The following is an 18,956-nucleotide window of genomic DNA, read 5'->3' as shown; positions in this document are numbered from 1 at the left end:
ATTAAGGGTTATTTAATTAAAGTAAAGAAATATTAATAAATTATAAAGGCTTATTTCCTAAGTTTTTATGCTTTATATATAAGTATATTATAAGTTTAATATCTTAAATATTAAAGTTTAAAAAATTTAATAAGTTTAAGCTTATAAATAATTAATATGCTTAAGTAATAAATAAAGATATATTTAATTAATTTTAATAGTAATTAAAGTTAAGATTATTTAAGATAGAGTTAAATAAGCTGAATTTTATTAAAATATTTAAAAAAGGGTTATTATTTATAATAATTATAAAATTAGTTTTTTAAAGTAAATAAGGTTTAGGTTTTTATATCTTAAAATGGTTAATAAATTTTTTTAATTATTTTAATAAAAATATATTTAAAAAATAAATATTATTAAGTATTTAAAGTTTATAAATATTATTATAATAAATCTTATAAATAATAAAAGAATTAAATTAATAATAAGTTAGTTTTTAAAATAAGAAATAATTAACTTTTCTTTATTTATTAATAAATAAAATTAAGTTATCCTTTTTTAAAGGAATAGGTTAAGGGAAACTATAATGTATATTTTATTATATAGCTTTCTTTTTATAGTTTAAAATTAATTTAATTACTATGTTTATATTTTATAAGAAATTAAAAAGTAATTAAAGCTAAGAATTAAAAGCATTTTAAGTAAATATATTTAAAGTTTAGGTTTAAATATATTATATAGGAATAGTAATTTTAATTAAAATAATTAGTTTAAAGCTATAAAGAAGATAAAAGAAACTCTTTTTATAAGATCTTTTAAGTAAAGTTTAATTAGCAAAGAAAGCATAAAGTAAAATTTATATTTAGCTTTTAATCCCTTTATTAAGCATCTTTTTAATAATAGCTATAATAATAAAATGCTTATATTTAATAATATTATTAATATAAGGGTTATATATTAAAATTATAATCTTCTTAACTTTAATTATTAAGAAATATTAAATAAATTAACTTATATTCTTTTATTTCCTATTTATTATTATCTTTATTAAAAGCTTTTATTTAAGAAGGAATTTTTAAATAAAGAACTTTTTAATGCTTTTTAAGTTAATTACTTTAAAAGGCATAGCTTTAACTTATTTTATTAAGTTATATTATTTTTTAATTAACTTATTATATCCTTAATTAAAAAGTAAATATTAAATATTAATATAAATTTTAATAAATAATTAATTTAATATAGTTAAAATAATTTTATTATTATAAATTTAAATATTTTACTTATTATAATAAGAATAGTTAATAATGGCTTTTTTAATATTAATATATATTCCTTTTTAATAATATATAGTTTGGATTTAAAAATAAATAGTATTTCTTTTATAATACTTAAAAAGAGCATAATAATTCTTAATAATTTCTTATTTTTAATTAAGGTTATTAATAACTTATTATTATAATAAATTCTTTTTAAGTTATTTTTAAAAAGTTCTTTTATAAATAAAGAAATAATAAACCTTTTTGCAAAAGAATAATTATTATTATAATATTAAGTTTTTAAGATAAGTTTTATAGCAAAGGTATTAAGTAATCTTAAGTAATTTTTTTAATTAAAAATAATTATTAAGCAATAATAATTTTTAATTAAATAATTAAGATTAAGATAATTAATTAAGGAAAGCATTATATTAATTCTTAATATTTCCTTTAAATTTATAGTTTGCCTTATTTAATAGCCTTAATAGCTTTTTAAAAAGTGCATTTATAATAATATTTTTAAAACTTTTAATATAATAAATAATGAAATTATATATTTTAATTATAATTAGCTACCTTATAATATAAATGCTTAATATATTTAAAGTAAATTTCTTTAATTATTAAATTAAAATATTAAAATTTATCTTTAAGGTAAAGTAAATATTATAAATATAAAAGCATAAATACTTAATTATATATAAGATAGCTTTGCATTTTTATTTTATTATATTATATAACTTTTTAACCCTTATTTAAATATTACTTTTATATTAAATTAAGTATTATAATTTATCTTTAATTTATATAAGATATATACCTTATTCTTTAAAACTTGCATTTATTATAAAAATAATTTTATTATTAAAATAATTAATATTAATTAAGTATAGCTTTAAAATAATTATAGCTTTAAAAGCATTTATAGCTTTTTAATAATTTAAAGTTTATTAATAAAGTATACCCTTTTTTAAAAAATTAAATAATAGCTTAATAATAATTTTATAAAAAAGCATTTATACTTTATAAAAGTTTAATAAGTTTAAAAAGGATTTAAGCTTAATTATATTTTTATAAATATTTTACTTATTAATTTTAATAATTTTTTTATTTAATAAAAATTAATTAAGTATTTTATAAATATAATTAATAATATTAACTTATTACTTATATTATTTTAATTTAATAATATTAATTACTCTTTTAGCTAATTTAAAATTATAAAAAATATTATTAAGGTTTTTAATATACTTAGCTATATATTTTTAAACCCTTAATAAGGTAAGTATTTTTTTATTTTTATAATTTATTTTTAAACTTTTAATTATAATATTATTAAAAAAAGGTTTATATATTATAAGAATTAAGTTATAAAAGATTTAAATTATATATTGCATAAATTAAGTAATAAAATTTATAACTTTTATAAATAAACTATATTATTAAAATAATTTAATTAAAGTAAAAAAGGTTATAATATTTTAGCTTTTCTTATTTAATTTAATTTAATTATATTTTAAAAATAAGTTAAAGAGAAATAATATTTTATATATTATAAATTCCTTAATAAACTTATTTATTAATAATGAAATAAAGGCATTTTTAATTATAACTTTATTAATTTTTAAAATATTATTAATAAATTAATAATTAAAATCTTTCTTTTTTATAAGAAATTATTAATTTTTATAAGCAACATAGGATTCCTTAATAACTTTATTAGCTTATTAATCTTTAAATATTTTAATAGCTATTTCCCTTAAGGCTTTTAAAAGTTAAATTATTTTTACTTAATATATTTTATAAGGAATTATTTAAATAAATTATAATAACATTATATTAATATTAATTTAAGTAATATAAGATTAATTTTATATTAAAGATTTCTTTTAATTAAAGAGTAAATAAGTAAATATTTCTTTTTTTTACTTTAAAAAAAAATTATAATTTTTTTATAAAAAAGCATTTAATTAATTAAGCATTAATTTTAATTTTTTATTAATTAAAGAAAACTTAGGTTAAATTTAAATATTATATTTATTTTTATAATTCTTATTTATAATTAATTTTATTCTTTCTTTATAAGTAAGTTTTTAGTTAATTATACCCTTAGGAATAATATTATTAAAAGAATAGTTATTTATAAAATAAACTTTAATACCTATTTATTTATAAAGAGTCTTAATTAAAGGTTAAATAGTTTTATTAATTAATTTAGCAGCTATTAAAGTAAAAGAAATTTTATTAATTTATTTTTTAATATATGCAGCTTTTTTTTATAAATAAACATTATAAATATAAATTAATATTTATTAATCTTTTCCTTTAGCTTAATAAATCTTTTAAACTTTAATTTAAAAGTCTTTTATAAATATAAGAATTAAACTTTTTATATCCTTATTTAAAAGGATGCTTAAAACCTTTTTATTTTCTTTTATTTTAATATTTAGATAAATTAACATTATTAATATATTAAATAATATTAAGCTTTAATTAAGGCTTAAAGAAAGTAAAAAAATGCTTTTAAAAGCTAATAAATATTTTTAAGAAACTTAAGCTTTTTTAAAAAAAGCTACTTTAAAAGGCTTTTAATTCTTTTATTTTAAATTATATATTATCTTAATATTACTAAGAATAAGATAAGTATAAAGGTATTTCTTTAATTATTTAAATATTAAATTTATATTTAAGAAAAAGGGCATTTTTAAAAAAATATAATATAAGGTATTAAGGATTTTATTATTAATAATAAAAAATATAGCTTTAATTTTATTTAAATTAATATAAATTTATTTTTTTATAATTTTAATTAAAGATAAGGAATTCTTATTATATATTATTAAGTTTATATTATTAAGTAAAGTATATAAAAATTTATTATATTTATAATATAATAAGGGTAAAAGATTTATTTTAGCTTTAATATTTAGGAAAATAAGCTATAAAAAGTAATTATTTACTTTTATATAAATTATTAAGTAGGTTAAATTAAAATATTTTAATTAATTATATTTATAATAAATGCAGTAATAAAGTTAACTTAATATTAAATAATTTGCAATAAATTAATTAAAATATTAGCCTTAGTATTATTTTTTAAGAAAGTAATTGCGTTAACTTTAAGAAATAAATTTTTAGCATAATCCTTAAGATATATTAACTTAAAAAGTATTTTTAATAAAATATATACCTTAAATTATATTATTAATAAGTACTTAATTAAGATTAAATTAATATTATTAAGCATTAAAATATTTATAATACTTATTTTAATAATTATAATTAAAATTACTTAAGCTGCTTTTTCTTTAAGTAATAAGGGTTATTAAATATACTTTTTTAATTTTAAGTTTATTATACTTATTAAGCTTATTTTTATTATAAAAGATTTAATATTTTCCTTTTAAATTTAATTTTAATTAATAAATAAGTTTTTTTTTTCCCTTATTTTTTTTTATTTTTTAGCTATAACTTATTATTAATAATTTAAAATTAATTATTTTTTACTTTTTTAAAGTTTTTAAGTTAAATATAATTAATTTTTATAATTTTTATAACTTTATTTTAATCTTTAATATCTTTAATTATATACTTTTTTTTAATTATAATAATATTTATTTAAAAAAGCTTATTATTATTTATAATTATAAACTTTTTTTTAATATAAATTATATAATTTATAAGATTTATAAGTATTAAGATTAAGTTAACTTTTTTTTAATTATTAAGCTTTTAAATTACTTTTAAGGCTTTTAATAAAGCCTTTTCTTTAAATAAAGAATTTACCTTAATAAGCTTATAATATTTAATTATATAAGATAAATTAAACCTTTCTTTCTTAAATAAAAACTTTAATTAGCTATAAATATATCTTTTTAAATTATAATTACTTTAATTATAATATAATTAAATATAAGTAAGGTTTAAATACTTTAAAAGGTTAACTTAAGTATTTTTAAATAAGTTAAGAAATATTAATAATTTTTTTAACTTAAAAGCTATTAATAAATTATTTAAGAAAAGTTGCTTAAGCTTATTATATTAATATATATTATGGTTTTAAGAAATATAATTATAATAAACTTTAAATAATTTATTTTTTTTTAAAAAAAGCATTGAAATTATAACTTATACTTTATTATTATTAAGGTTACTTTAATTAAGTTTTGCTAAAGGTTATTAAATAAAATTTATAACCCTTAGCTTAATTATTTTAAAATTACTTTATTATTAATTATAAGAAAAAGCTTTAATATTTTATTAAAATAATTTAAATTTATTTTTAAATTTAATTAAGTTAAATTTTAACTTTATAAATTTTTTAATAAGTTATTTATATTTTATAAATTTTAATTATATTTTTTAATAATATTAATATAATTAAATTTAAATAAAGATTATTAAGTTTATAAGTTTTTATTTTAAAGGTAATTTAAAAAATTAAAATTATTTTAGCTTTTTTAAAGGAAATTTAACCTTTTTAAATTAAGTAGATTTTAATTAAAATTATTTTATATAAATAAATATTTATTTTACTTAAAATACTTAAATTCTTAGTTAATAATTTTTAATAAGGTATGCTTAAAGTTTAATTAAAGAATATTCCTTATTAATTTATAAGTAATTCCTTTCTTTATTAATTATTTTTTTAAATATAATAAAAGCATTTTATAAAAGAGCTAAGTTATAATAAAAGAAATATTATTTATATTATTAAGTTCTTAATTATATTTTATAATTTCTTTTTATGCTTTTAAATTATTATAAGGGTTATTATAAATAATATTTTTAATAATTATAATTAAGTTTATATAATAAGTTTAATTATTAAATTTATAAAAAATAAAAAGCTTTTTTTTTTAATTTTTTTAAATAAATTATTTAATAATAATGCTTTTAATTATTTTTATTAAGTTTAAAATAATATAATATTATTTAAGTAATTTTAAAATTTAATTATTTAAATAAGAAAATTAATAAATAATAATTTTAAAATTATTTAAAATCTTAATAATATTAATTTTATTAAACTTTAAGGTATTTAAATTATAAATTATAAATAAAATTATTTATAATAAAATTATTATATTAATAAAAAATAAGATTTTTAAAATATTAATTTAAGTTCTTTACTTATTATTAATAATAAATTATAAGGTTTAATTAAAATAAGGTTAATATTTTAATTAATAATAAGTAAGATTAAATTTTTCTTTTCCCTTAATAGGTTTTTTAAGATTCCTTTCTTAGCTTTAAATAAAAAAAATAGATAATTTTTAAGGTTTTAAGATACTTTTAAAATAAAAGTAAGTTTAAAAGGATTTTAAGCTTAAGAATATAATATATATATTATAATAGTTTTTATTAAGATAATAATAAAATAAAGAAACTTAAAAGTAATAATATTTTTAATTAAAATAATTACTTTTAAGGAATTTATTTTTAATATTATTATAAAATACTTAAATTAAAGTTTAAAAAATATAGGTATTAATAAATATAATAAATAAAATAAACTTAATAAAAGGATATTTTATTAAGAAATAAGAATTATAAGATTATAATAAAAAAAGCCCTTTAAATTTATATTTAATGCCTTACTTATTAATATTATATTAAACTCTTAATAAATTAAATTTAAGTTTAATTAAAACTTAAATAAGGTTATACTTTAAGTTTAAGTTTTTTATATAGTTTAATTAATATATAAATATATAATATAATGCTATTTATTAAACTTATAAATAAGTAAGGTAAGCATTTTAATTTTATATTATAGCTCTTTTTACTTTAAGCTTAAGGTTGTAATAATAATAATAAATATTAATTAAAAGTTTAAAGTATTTTTAATTAATATTAAGTAATGTTTATAAAGTTTAAATTTATTATTTTAATCTTAAGTTTATATTATTATTATGTTTTAAGCATAATTTTTAATAAAAGATTTAAAATAAGTTTAAAGCTTAATAATATATTAATATATAATTAAGGTAGTATTTTATTTAAATATTAAAAGCATAAAAGGTATTTTAAGATTAAAAAATAATTTTAAGGTATTTATAATATTATTATAAGTTTAATTATATTTAATTCTTTTTTATAATAAATTAAATATAAATATAAGCTTTAATTAAAGCTTTAAGTTAATATATAAAATAATTTGGTAATATTTAATATAAAAATAAAAGAAAAGATAGAATTAATAAATAATTAACTTATAGTTAACTTCTTGTTTTTTTTATTATTAATTAAAAATGCATAAAATTAAAATTAACCTAGGGTAAAAATAAGCTACTTAAATAATAAGGGATAGGTTTTGCTAAACCTTCTTAAAGATAACTTAAGAAGAAGCTTTAATGTAATAAAAAGGGAAGATAAGAATAAAAAGTAATTAAAGAAAGGGAAAAGATAAATATTTTAAAAATTCTTAAAAATAAAAAAAGCTTAATTAAAGCATTAAATATATAAAAAAAGAGAAGAGTTAATTTCTTAAAAGAATGTTTAAAATAAGCATAAAAGCTAGCTTTTTATAGCCAGTTGGAATTTAGCGCGGTACCATTTCTCACGTAATTCCCTGTACCCGCCAATATTATATAATTAAATCTTAAAGTTAAGTAAATATAGTCTTTATTTCCTTTTCTTTAATATATCGCTACCTTTAAGGCATAAATCTTATATTACCTATATATAAAAACTTATAAAGTAAAAACATAATAACTTTGCAAAGCAATTAATTAAGAAATATAAAGCTTTATTAACATAAAATTATATTATAAAGTTAAAAGCCTTTTATAATTAAATTTAAGCATTTCTTTAAAAAGGCAAGGCGTTATTATATATATTTGCTCTTAATAATTAAGTCTTATAAATATATTAATATATTTATAAACATAAGCCTTATTATAATAATTCTTAAATTATTATTGCTTATTATATTAATAATACTTATATTCTTTATAACCTTAATAGCATTATACTTAAAAATATATATAATAATATAAACTTCTTTTTAATATATATTATAAATAGTTACTTTATTAAAAGCTTATAATATATTAATAAAATAATGCTTTAGCATAATTATAATTAAATTATTTAATTAATGCAATTTAACTAAGGATAAGAAGCAATAGCTTATTAATTATTACTAACTGCTTATTAATATTTTATTAACTTAATTAAATACCTTATTTTTAAGTAATTTATGCTTTTTATATTTAATTAATTAAAATAAAAATAAAAAAGGAAATTAATTAAATTAAAAATTAAACTTAAAACTTCTTTACTTAAAAAACTATTTTTTAAAGGCTATCATTCTTTTAGCAAATCTTTATAAAAGCAATTAAATTAAAAGGTAAATTACTAAAATAAGTAAAAATGCATTATTATTATATTACTTTATTATTTATTATAATAATAAAAAGGAATAATTATTTAATAAGGGTATAAATTAAATATTAAACATATATCTTACTTTTCCTTATTAAAGGATATAATTTATATAATAAGATTAAGGATAATTTATTTAGGGAAGGGAATGATATAAATTTATAGATAATAAGTAAATAGCTATTTATATAAGTAGCGTTGCAGCCTAAAATATTAAAGGCATTGCCCTTTAAACGTAATTAGCAACTAAGCAACCTATATACCCATACCGTATAGTCTATAGCGGCCCTCGTGATCGTTGCAGTGCTATTCAGTGGGTTAGGTGCATAAAGAAGCACAATCAGGTCTAAGCAAGGAATAACTTGTTAAAGATGACTGTACCTGATTAACCATTCAATACGGCCCCGCACCTGCTGAAGAGACACTTATTGGGTCTTTATTCCGGACTGAGGCCCGTCTCAGACTGAGACTGGTCTGGACAAAGCCAAGTTGACCCCTAACCCGGGAGCTCCCAACATCCCAAAGTACAGCTTTGGGGGCTACGAACAAAAATAAGCAATAACCAACACCGATCGCCACCTCCCACACATATACCACCCTGCTTTGCCTGTGAACTAACAGCTTAAAAATTCGGAGGCACTTTAAACTTTAATTTGAAAATCATCTTTGCGGCTGCTGGGTCCGTGGCTCACCTCATTGCAACCAGCAGCCATGGCTACCTCAAAAGATGCCACTGGCCATCCGAACAACGACATGGAAAAGATGGAGACGCAGCAGGACATCATTGAGAGCATTAACAAACTACTTCGTCGGAAGACAGAGCTCGATTTCAAGAGTACGGCAAAGTCGCTGAACAAGAACGATGTGGATTTGGCATTGATCATGTCAGACGAGCAAGTGCAGAGGGAGCTCCGTTCTCTCGAGCGCACCGTCGCTGGCTACATCGGCATTTGCGAGCACAAATTGCGGCAGAGAATCGAGGACTTGGTTGCCCCAGAGTCATATGCGGAGCGAAACGATGTCGTTCTGGAGCCATTACCGGAATCAATGATAGTTGAAGAGCCTTTGATCGAAGAAGTTTTCGGCATCGGAAAACATGCCACCACATCCAAAACAGCCACCACTGCCCCAAGGCCTCTAGAAGCTGATTCCGAGCAACAGAAACTTATACAAGAGAAATTCCGCAGTATCCAGGACCCCATTAACCGTGAAGGGGAGGCGCTCTACTTCTTCTACGGCACGCTCATGGATCCAGCGACCCTCCAGCGCGTGACAGGGCTGCAGGCCACGCCCCGGATGAGGCCTGCCCACGTCGTCGGCTACACCACTAAGTTATGGGGTCCCTTCCCTGTGCTGCTCCACGGTCGAAGGGACGATCTGGTCAGGGGCATGGCGTGCGAGATCGAGGGGTCCGGGCCTAAGCGTCGGCTGGAGGAGTACGAGGGGAAGGACTACGATGAGTGGGAACTCGACCTGCGGCTGGACAAGCCCGATGGCACGTGGGAGGTGGTTCCAGGGGTGACGTTCAAGTGGGTTGGGCCCAGGGACGAGCTCCAGGCGGGGACTTTCAGCTTGAGTAAGTGGCAGGACATTTAGTTTTGGCAACTGGAAACCAGGAGGCGGAGGTGTAAATGACATTTTGAGACATGGCTTGAGAGCTCGAGCCATACCTTTTCACTGAGCGTTTAATTTGGAACGTCTTCCGACCAGCTAAGAACCATCGCCGCATCTCAGTGATGATATCATGCTAGGAACAACAAAATCTTATCAGCTTCCCATGAGGACAGCAGAGCGGAGGGGTATCAATTCATATTTGTCAGCCTCATGCCCAGGCAGAGGAGTTCCATCGGAGGCACATCTGACACTATCCTGATTCTGGTGTCCTTTCGTGTACATGACGCTTATGCTGAACAATCATTGGTACCAGAAATGTCAATCTCTAAATTCAATGAGAAAGTGACGTGTTGTAAGGGCACATAGGATCACTTTCCTCTTCACCACACCTAAGCATGAGGCTAAGAGTAAAATATCAACCCATCTTCAGAATTGGGACCAGCTTCAATGTATCAAATCTAGTCCACCATATTATCTACATGAAACATTACTGTGACATATACCTAGAAGGCCCACCAGCTGCGTGGAGATCATGGGGGACTCCTCCGTATTCAAAGCTTGGCGACTGATGAATCGGCCGGTACGATTATTTGCGTGACTCATCATAGCGTTGTCACAATTGTTCGATGTGATAACCTTAGCAACATATTACACGTCCACTGCCAAGCTCAACACGGTCGGCAGACCTGAGGCTCTGCTTCTGCTAATGATTCCATGATGTCCTTGAAGGCAAGACCAATATTATAGATATTTCAGTGATTTCATGTGCTTGCCATGGCTGTTAACCTTCATGAAACACATCTATGGAGAGCTGCACAGGTGTTTGGTATTGTAGACGGGACGGAGAGTGAACGCAGCCGTGACGCCCTAGAAATGAATTAGAATATGAGCTTTCCCACCTACCAGCCTTTGTCGTACAAGGATACGATCGCCCCAGAGCTTGCCATGGTATCGATAGCAACTTCCTCAGCAACCTGCCAACTGCGCCGTTCTAGGAACCGAGATCTGAACAATTTCGGCTGCCAAAGACTATGATGACAGACGTCAAGAGCAGGAGAGCAGCGCCTCACCACAATTCCAACGCAGAAAGAAATGGGGAACAGCTTGTCAGAGCAAGGATAGCTGAGAACGGTCGCAATAGTATTCCACATTCTGGTCTTTCTGACTCGTATTTATCCAAGAGGTGCGCAGGACCATGACGAGATGAGAATCAATACGTCAGCATGTCACCCACCCAAAGCCACGGCAGCAACGCGGACGCGAGGCATTGACAAGGCCCGAAGACAGTACCACGGTTTCACACAGCAGGCGCCGACTGCAACCCAGGCCAGGCGGGCAGGAATCCCGAAGGCACGCACGCGCTAGACCCGCCCTGGAAGGCTGCATCATGCATGGGGCTGGCCCTACAACTCCGGCCGGTTGGGAACCCGCCCCGCGACCACTGACTGGGCTGACTGGGCCCGGGTCCCCCTGGACGGGTGGGAACTGACGAGTGAGCGAGCAGTCCGGGGTGGGACATGGTCGGCGTTTCTCTCTGTCATGGGCCGTGGGGACGGAGAAAATCGACCAAGAGCGCGGCGTTTGACGTGACCCCCACGCCCCGGCGTCACTGCAGATAAGAACCACCTGCGCAACCCGCCGCTGCGGTCGTGGACTGTGGTTCGTGGGCTGACAGCCGCTGCGAGGAAAGGATGTGGACGGGCGTCATCACCTTAAGCGAGTTGCATTTTTCGTCTCATGGTTGACTTCAGGAATTCTCCGGGGGTGCAGATCGGATGCCTGGTTGAGTGCATGGTCCGACGATCAGAGTGTCGGATGAGTTTGCGAGCCGCGTGCTTGGGGGGTCCCTCGCCGTCTTGGCACGGCCCTGTGGGGGGCCCCTGTGGTCACTGTGTGCTTCCCCTGCAGGGCCTGCTTTGGGCAGGCGGAGGCGATGATCTGCAAGAGGGTCGGGTCAGCATGATGAGCATGGACTCGCCCCCAACCTCGAAGTCCTTGATTGATTAGGTTTGTAGATCAAGCTTGGCTGGTGATGCCTGCTGTAGCTCATGCTCGCTGTTATCGTCAGCATCATCATCAGCAATTGACAGGCTTGTCACCTGTTGCTTGGCATCCTGAAAAACGAAGGATAGACACACCAATGCAATGGGGACAGTGTGGCAGACACAGCACAGAGCACACCACATCATATGTGACACGCCAGGCGAACCAAACCCGCGCGGACGGGCCGCCAGCCACTTCCGCAGAGCCTCAACTCTGACAGGCCCACCCATGTGGTGCCACCTCGCAAGGCAGCAGGAGCAGCAGGAGCAGCAGCATGATAAGCAGGCGATCCAGGTAGCGAGGTGCTAAGGTTGGGCGGTAAGGTTATCTACCTAGGTACCTCCATGGGCCGCCCAGATCGTGGCCATACACCCACACACCCAGCGCGAGGGGACCGGGCTTGTCTCAGGTCGCGGCGGAACCAGCCTTTTGCCTACCTACCTCCTTCCCTCCCTGCCACCCTTTCGTCCCATCTCTGTTCCATCTCGACTTCTTCCCTGCCTGCAGTGGTTTTAGCCGAGGGTGGTTCTGCACGTCGCTTGCCCTTTCTCCTGCCGATCGTCGACCAGATGGCATCCATGCATGCCCTTGGCTTGCCTCGCATCCCATGGGACTGTCGTCCGATGGGGGCGCCCATGTCAGGCGAGCACCTCGTCGAGGGCTCGAGTATAAGACGTCCACTCTTCTGTCCGTGAAGGGTAACCTGTCTCTCTGTCTGATATTCACTCTCACTATCACATTCAACAGCTTCGACACTTTCCATTCTTTCCAAGTTCTGCGAACTCCTTCCGCTCATTCTCTTCGAATAAACAACCACGTTCTTTGCGAGCCGGCTCGATACGTACCACTTTTACAACCTTTCTACCAAAATGAAGACCCAAACCTTTATCGTCGCCCTCCTCGCTGCCGCCGCAGAGGCAGCACTGGTCCGCATCCCCAGACAGGCCAACAACGGCACAGCCTCAGCAGGCGGCGCCACGGGAGGTGCGGCGGCAGGCGGCGCAGACTTCGGCTCCTGCACGCCGACCATGGACTTCCAGACGGGCCGCGCCGAGTTCAACCGCAAGGCCGACGAGGGCACCTTCTTCCCCACCGATGCCACCCTCGTCGGCAACAGCGGCCAGAGCGACGCCCTCAACCCAAACATCATCACCAACTTCATCTGCGACCAGCTGACCAACGTCTGCGGCGCCAACGACGCCGCCGTCTCCCAGTGCGAGGACGCCCAGGCCCAGGTCGAGGGCCTGGGCACCAAGGACCAGAGCACCGCCGACGCGTTCAACTCTGCCCTGGGCTTCTAAGGGGCCAGCTCTGAGGGGGTACACGCTTGCTGTTGATGGGAGGTGAAGGCCTTCGATTCGACCATCGTCGCTGGATTCAACCGTGGGCGGCGTAGAAGGAAACAAACCGTCCGCTAGAGTGGGACAGGGGCTTGTGTCGCGTTTCCAATGTTCCAGATATACGGACCGATTAGGGTTTCACGAGTTAATGCAGAATCATGACAGACTGTTTCTTTGCTTTCTTCTTCACAAGAACATAAATTTCTGGAAATTGATCAGTGAAGTGGCAGACTGTATGAGACAGCACGTACCAAGAAGCAAGTGTGACCTGGATGTGTCCTGGCGGATCCAAGAGACCAAATCAGAACAGGAACTTGGCCCTGAAACACTTCTCATGGCAATGTCCATTTCTCATGGCAATGTCCATTTCTCATGGCAATGTCCATTTCTCATTGCAATGCGTTCTGGGTATTGAATTGGAAGATATACTCTGGCTCATACAGACCCTCCTCTCTATGGGGAGCCCTTGCACTTATCGACGATCAAGCCCGCCTTGACGCCAGTAAGCCCGTCAAAGTACCTAATCACGGCAAAGTCAGCATATATCCACAATAATAAGAACATCAACAACAGCACGTGAGACAAGGAGCAGACCGGGGAGATACTCACGCCAACAACGTCTCCACAGGGATCATATCCAATGCCCCCAAACTCGGATTCGACGACGTCAGCACCCGGCCCCCAAAGAGCACACGGACATAATGTGCACCCCCTTTCTTCCACAGCTCAAACACAACCTCGCTCCCCATCCCGGGCCAGACCATCACGTCCGCCTGCAGGATCCCCAGCAGCCGGCTGACGGACCCGTCATGCGCGACGTTGTGGAACCAGACCGTCCCGTCCCCGGTCCCGCCGACCACGTCCCGCAGGTGCGCCGCCAGCTCCGCGACCCACACGCCGAGGGAGCTCGCGCTGGCGGCGAGGGCGTCGGGCCCCGCGCCCCGGTAGGTGTGCGAGTACTCCCAGTGCCCGAGGCGGTACACCTCGTCGGCCACGGCCTGCGTCACGCAGCTGGCCGTGTCGTTGGCCAGGGCCGTGCTGCCGCCGGGCGCTGTGATGTTGACGAGCTTGCACGGCAGCGGCTTGCCGTGGCACTGCCGCGCCGAGAGGTTGTCGTAGTAATGGTCGAAGCTCTTGTGGAAGCCCGGGTCGGCGGGGCTGACGCCCGAGATGCCGTCGAGCGTCGCGTACAGCCCCGTCGTCGCGTCAAAGTGCGCCGCCCACTCCGCGTTCGCGGTGGACGCGATGGCGCTGAACTGGGCCGCGGACGAGGCGCACGTGTACGACGGCTCGAGGGAGTCGACGCCGGTCGGCTGGATGAGCAGCGGCACGGAGGCGGTCGTGCCCCACATGCCGTTGATGACCATGCCGGCGACCTCGCTCGTGATGACGTTGTTGGTGACGCGGTACTTGACCTTCTGCCGCCAGGTATCGCCGTCGTCCCGGCCGGGCAGGAAGCCCAGGAGGCCGTGGTAGGCCCCGTACAGGTCGGCGCCGTGCTGCCACGAGTCGTCCAGGCCCTGGGCGGTGATCTGGGGGAACTGGCACGACCCCTTGAAGCCCTGGGCGACGGCGCCGAAGGGGTTGAAGCCGCTGAAGCCGTCCCAGTAGGCCAGCGCCGAGGCGTTCCTGCCCGCGGTGGGGTCCGGCGACGAGGGGTCCGAGAAGGGCCGCGCGAAGAAGTACAGCCCTTCGTCGTCGCAGTTCCACGTGTAGGACTCGACCGGGAACGAGTTGGCTGCGTAGGGCGTGCGCTTGTGGTGGCGGTGGATCTGGGAGATGTTAGCAAACAAGTCTGTACTTCCAAAGGGTATTTGTGTGTATGTATATATATATATGTGTGTGTGTGTGTGTGTGTGAACTCACCAGTTCGACGTATACAAGCTCGTACTCTTCGGATGGCACCTTGTACTCCGAGGCCCTGACATGTGGCATGTTACACCAGTTGTAAGTGCCATAGTCCTCGTCGGGGGTTTGCGACGAGTCATATATATAGCCATAGACGCCCGAGGTGCGGTCGCTCACAACGTTGGTGAGGTTGTTGACCACCGTCTGCGACGGCGGATACCAGCCCAGGTCGACACTTGCCATGTTCGGCGACGGGCCCTCTTCTGGCAATTCGGCGGAAGAGAGGATTGGCGAGTTGTCTCCCCAGAGTCGAAGAGGGACGATGTCGGTTCTGCTGAGCAGGAAGACAACCAACACGCCGCTAAAGAGAAGAACGAGCAGCCTCGTCATTCTTTTGGACGGCCGCGACAGTGACTTGAGGGGATCCATCCATACTTGTATGCCGGGACTATTGGCTGGCCCTCTCCCACGTGCGCGGGCGAAGAGACGGTCGGAATATCTTGGCTGCGCACTCACTCCACTGCCAGGTACCCGGTTCACACTATAGGCGGCGAGGCTATTATTGACCTAGGGGATGATAGTTGGCGGGGTCCCGAGGTCGGTTGCACAGGTAGAGTTGAAATTGCTGCTTCTAGTGGCGAGTGATGGCCAGATGTCCCCGCGGCACAGGGGTCCACGTGCTGCAGGGAACTCGCCGAGTGGTTCAATGCATGATCTTGGCCTGGAAATCTTGGGATGAACACCCGCATAATTGCAGCGCCCAGCCTTCTAACGTCCAAACCCCTCTACGAGAAGATCGGCACGATATCCGAATTTCAACATCGCGGGGGTGAGGAGATCAAGTTGTGTTCTAGCATAAACCATGCGACCGGGGAAACGGCCATGGTACAAATGAGCAGGAAGCCCTTTACTTATCACAAGGTGCTTATTTCCGCGGCGACCCTCGCCCCCTGGCCTGGGAATCAATCCTCGCCCATCCCGCATTGCCCTTCGTCCTAGTCCTCGCGATCGACCGCTTGCGTCGATACAAGGCCAGCTCTCTCTCGTCCTTCGCCGTCTTCTCCAGCGTGCCCTGATCTACCCTCCGATATCTGATATCATACCTGATCCAGTTGCTCAGCCCTGGCTTCGATATTCCCAGTGTCGGCAGCGCAACCAGGACCCTCCTTTCCTCCTTGGTACCCGCTATGGCGGTGCTGACGTCCCATATGCCCGCCTCCCTCTCCCATTCCCTGATCCTGTGGTACTCTTGAACCTGGGCCTCGCGTCCTATCTCCTTCCATTGCCTCTTCGCGTCAGGCTCTTCCAACAGGCCCGTCTTCTCCGCATCCCGGCGCCGCTCGGGCTCTCGCAGTGATCGCTCGTGGTCACCACCCGTGTAGATAGCAGGTAGTGTGTACCTGACTTTGCCCGGTGCGTGGTGTTTGAGCAGTGCCACCAGCTTGTCGCGCGTCTGGCCGTCTGGCAGGGAGTCGCGGAACGCCTTTGCGTGCCTGGCCTCGAACGGGGCAAACGCTGCATGCACATTGGACCGGTTGCGCATGCGCACCCAGAAGCGTCCATCCCATAGCTGCCACGGTTTCCACGCCGGCCAGCGCCATAACTCCGGCCGCCGGCGCCAGCGTGCGCTGATGCTCAGCCTTCCGAAAGCACAGCTGGGGGGCGGGCGGCCGGAAACGTAGGGCTCGCGGGTGAGGTACCAGTTCATTGGTGCTCCCGGGCGGGTTGAAGTGTGCACTGGGAGGAAATGCACACTGGAGACGTTGAAGGCTTTGGGGTGCACCGGGTAGCTGGATGGGTCGTCGTTGAGCGAGGGAAAGAGGCGAAGGACCTGATTCTGGAGGTTGGTCGCAAAGGGGCCCGGCTGCTCAGGCGTTATCATGGCAATGAGGCGTTTCAGCAGCAGGGCGGCGATGTAGCGGTAGTGTTCTAAGCGCCTTGCGCGCCGAGCTTCTCTGTTAAGCCCTCGTCGGGCACGAGGAATCCGGAATGACGGCAGCTGCACAATTACAGTGCCCGTCGTGGACTCGAAGTCGCGAACCATGGTCCGGCCCAGGAGCCGGCCCACTTCGGCTTCGTCAAGCTCTGCCTGTCTCCGCAGACGGCGGGACATGTTTAGGATAGCCGGCTTTTGCAGCGCCGTTGGCAAGGTATGATATCTGTAGAGGTGTCTCACGGCATTCCTCATCGTCAGAGTCGCGTCCTGGTTTGTGGCGTCCTCGAACCAAGGCACACCGTTAGCCTCGCAGGTTGCAATCAGTCTGTCCTTGCTGAACTCGAGCAAGGGCCGGTACACCATGACACCGCCATCCTCTACTTTTGGAGGCGCTACCGGAAACATCATCTTAGTCCTCGGCACGCATGCATCAAACTCATCGTAGAGGTAGGCGCTGGCAGGCGTGCCCTCCGTCAGCTCCCTAGCCACGAGTCCTGGGTCTAGGTCAGCCATCACCTGGTCCTTGATAGAGCTCAATTGGTTTCTCATAGGACGGTAGTTGATCATCGGCATCTTGGACGCCTGGTCGTCGACCAAGCCGCTCTGGTAGGCGCCGTGGATGTCGTAGCTCTCAGGGATGTCGGTGGCGGACCGCATGCCCAGCAGACCAGCGGCGCTGTGGCCGGACATCAGCCTCATGAGCACGGTCTCGTACTGGTCGTCCTGATGATGTGCGAAGAAGAGAGACGCCATTTTAGCCTTGGCACACATGACGGCCATCTTGCGAAATCGAAGGCGGCGGGCGACAGTCTCGAAGTTGGGCAGCTCCTTGGGGTGTGAATACCCCGAGTCTTCCAGGACGTATTTCCAGCCGATGCTCATGAGATGGGCCCTGAGGCCCAGGCTCGTCAGACTTGCCCGGACAGCCTCTGCCTCCAGGCCGCTCCCCTCGCGCATGCGATGGTCAACCACCATGCAGTGGTAAGCACCGACGGGGTTGTCAGCAACCCTTATCCCCAGGCGTTGTCTGTGGACTTGTGAACAGAGATACGCCAGGGCCATGGAGTCGACCCCTCCGCTGATGGCCAGACCTGCTCGAGCCACAGTCAGTCAACCATAAGATAAGCTCGCAAACTAATAAATCCAGACATTGAAGGGCGTGTCGTACCAACTGGACGTGCCTGGCGGCCACGGGCGCCGGGGAATCTGGGACGGCATATCGCCTGCACAGCATCGACAAACTCGGTGACGGCGACCGGGTTAGCAGTGCGGTGGAGCACCTGTGGTATGGAGCTCATGTCTCCAGGGAATCGAATGGGACATAGCTGAGCATGATTTCCTGAGCAGCTGTGATGTTTGAAGGCTGTGAGTTACAACAATTGCGATCTGAAGTTCTTTTCTCCCTCATGATGCACGGATATATCTACTGAGTAGCTACCTATAGGTGCCGTACCTGCAGGGACCCCTGAATGCTTGGGAGCTTTGAGCCGCTGGAGCTTCCGAAGCTCGGTGGGCAGGGATGACCTCACGGCCCACAGGGTCCAGGGCGGC

General features: G+C 36.2%; 3 protein-coding genes across 3 annotated transcripts; 2 read left to right on the top strand and 1 right to left on the bottom strand.

Annotated features, from left to right (window-relative positions):
• Positions 1 to 9,335: 9,335 nt before the first annotated feature.
• Positions 9,336 to 10,220, top strand: INS49_010928 (uncharacterized protein; the record flags this gene model as incomplete). Its single annotated transcript, XM_043171650.1, has 1 exon — positions 9,336 to 10,220. The coding sequence occupies one exon, from the start codon at positions 9,336 to 9,338 to the stop codon at positions 10,218 to 10,220; it is 885 nt and encodes a 294-aa protein (XP_043023395.1).
• Positions 10,221 to 13,150: 2,930 nt separating this feature from the next.
• INS49_010927 (uncharacterized protein) lies at positions 13,151 to 13,582 on the top strand (the record flags this gene model as incomplete). The annotated part of the gene is made up of 1 exon (XM_043171649.1): positions 13,151 to 13,582. One exon carries the CDS (start codon positions 13,151 to 13,153, stop codon positions 13,580 to 13,582), a length of 432 nt encoding a protein of 143 aa, XP_043023394.1.
• A 492-nt stretch (positions 13,583 to 14,074) lies between these two features.
• INS49_010926 (uncharacterized protein) lies at positions 14,075 to 18,703 on the bottom strand (the record flags this gene model as incomplete). Its single annotated transcript, XM_043171648.1, has 5 exons — positions 14,075 to 14,141; positions 14,231 to 15,393; positions 15,488 to 15,830; positions 16,573 to 18,496; positions 18,574 to 18,703. The coding sequence occupies 5 exons, from the start codon at positions 18,701 to 18,703 to the stop codon at positions 14,075 to 14,077; spliced, it is 3,627 nt and encodes a 1,208-aa protein (XP_043023393.1).
• Between the last annotated feature and the right edge of the window lie 253 nt (positions 18,704 to 18,956).

Source organism: Diaporthe citri (assembly GCF_014595645.1).
Source record: "Diaporthe citri strain NFHF-8-4 chromosome Unknown scaffold_5, whole genome shotgun sequence".
Classification (NCBI taxonomy): domain Eukaryota; kingdom Fungi; phylum Ascomycota; class Sordariomycetes; order Diaporthales; family Diaporthaceae; genus Diaporthe; species Diaporthe citri.
Note: the sequence above shows the minus strand (reverse complement) of the source record. Positions and strands in the feature narration are given on the sequence as shown.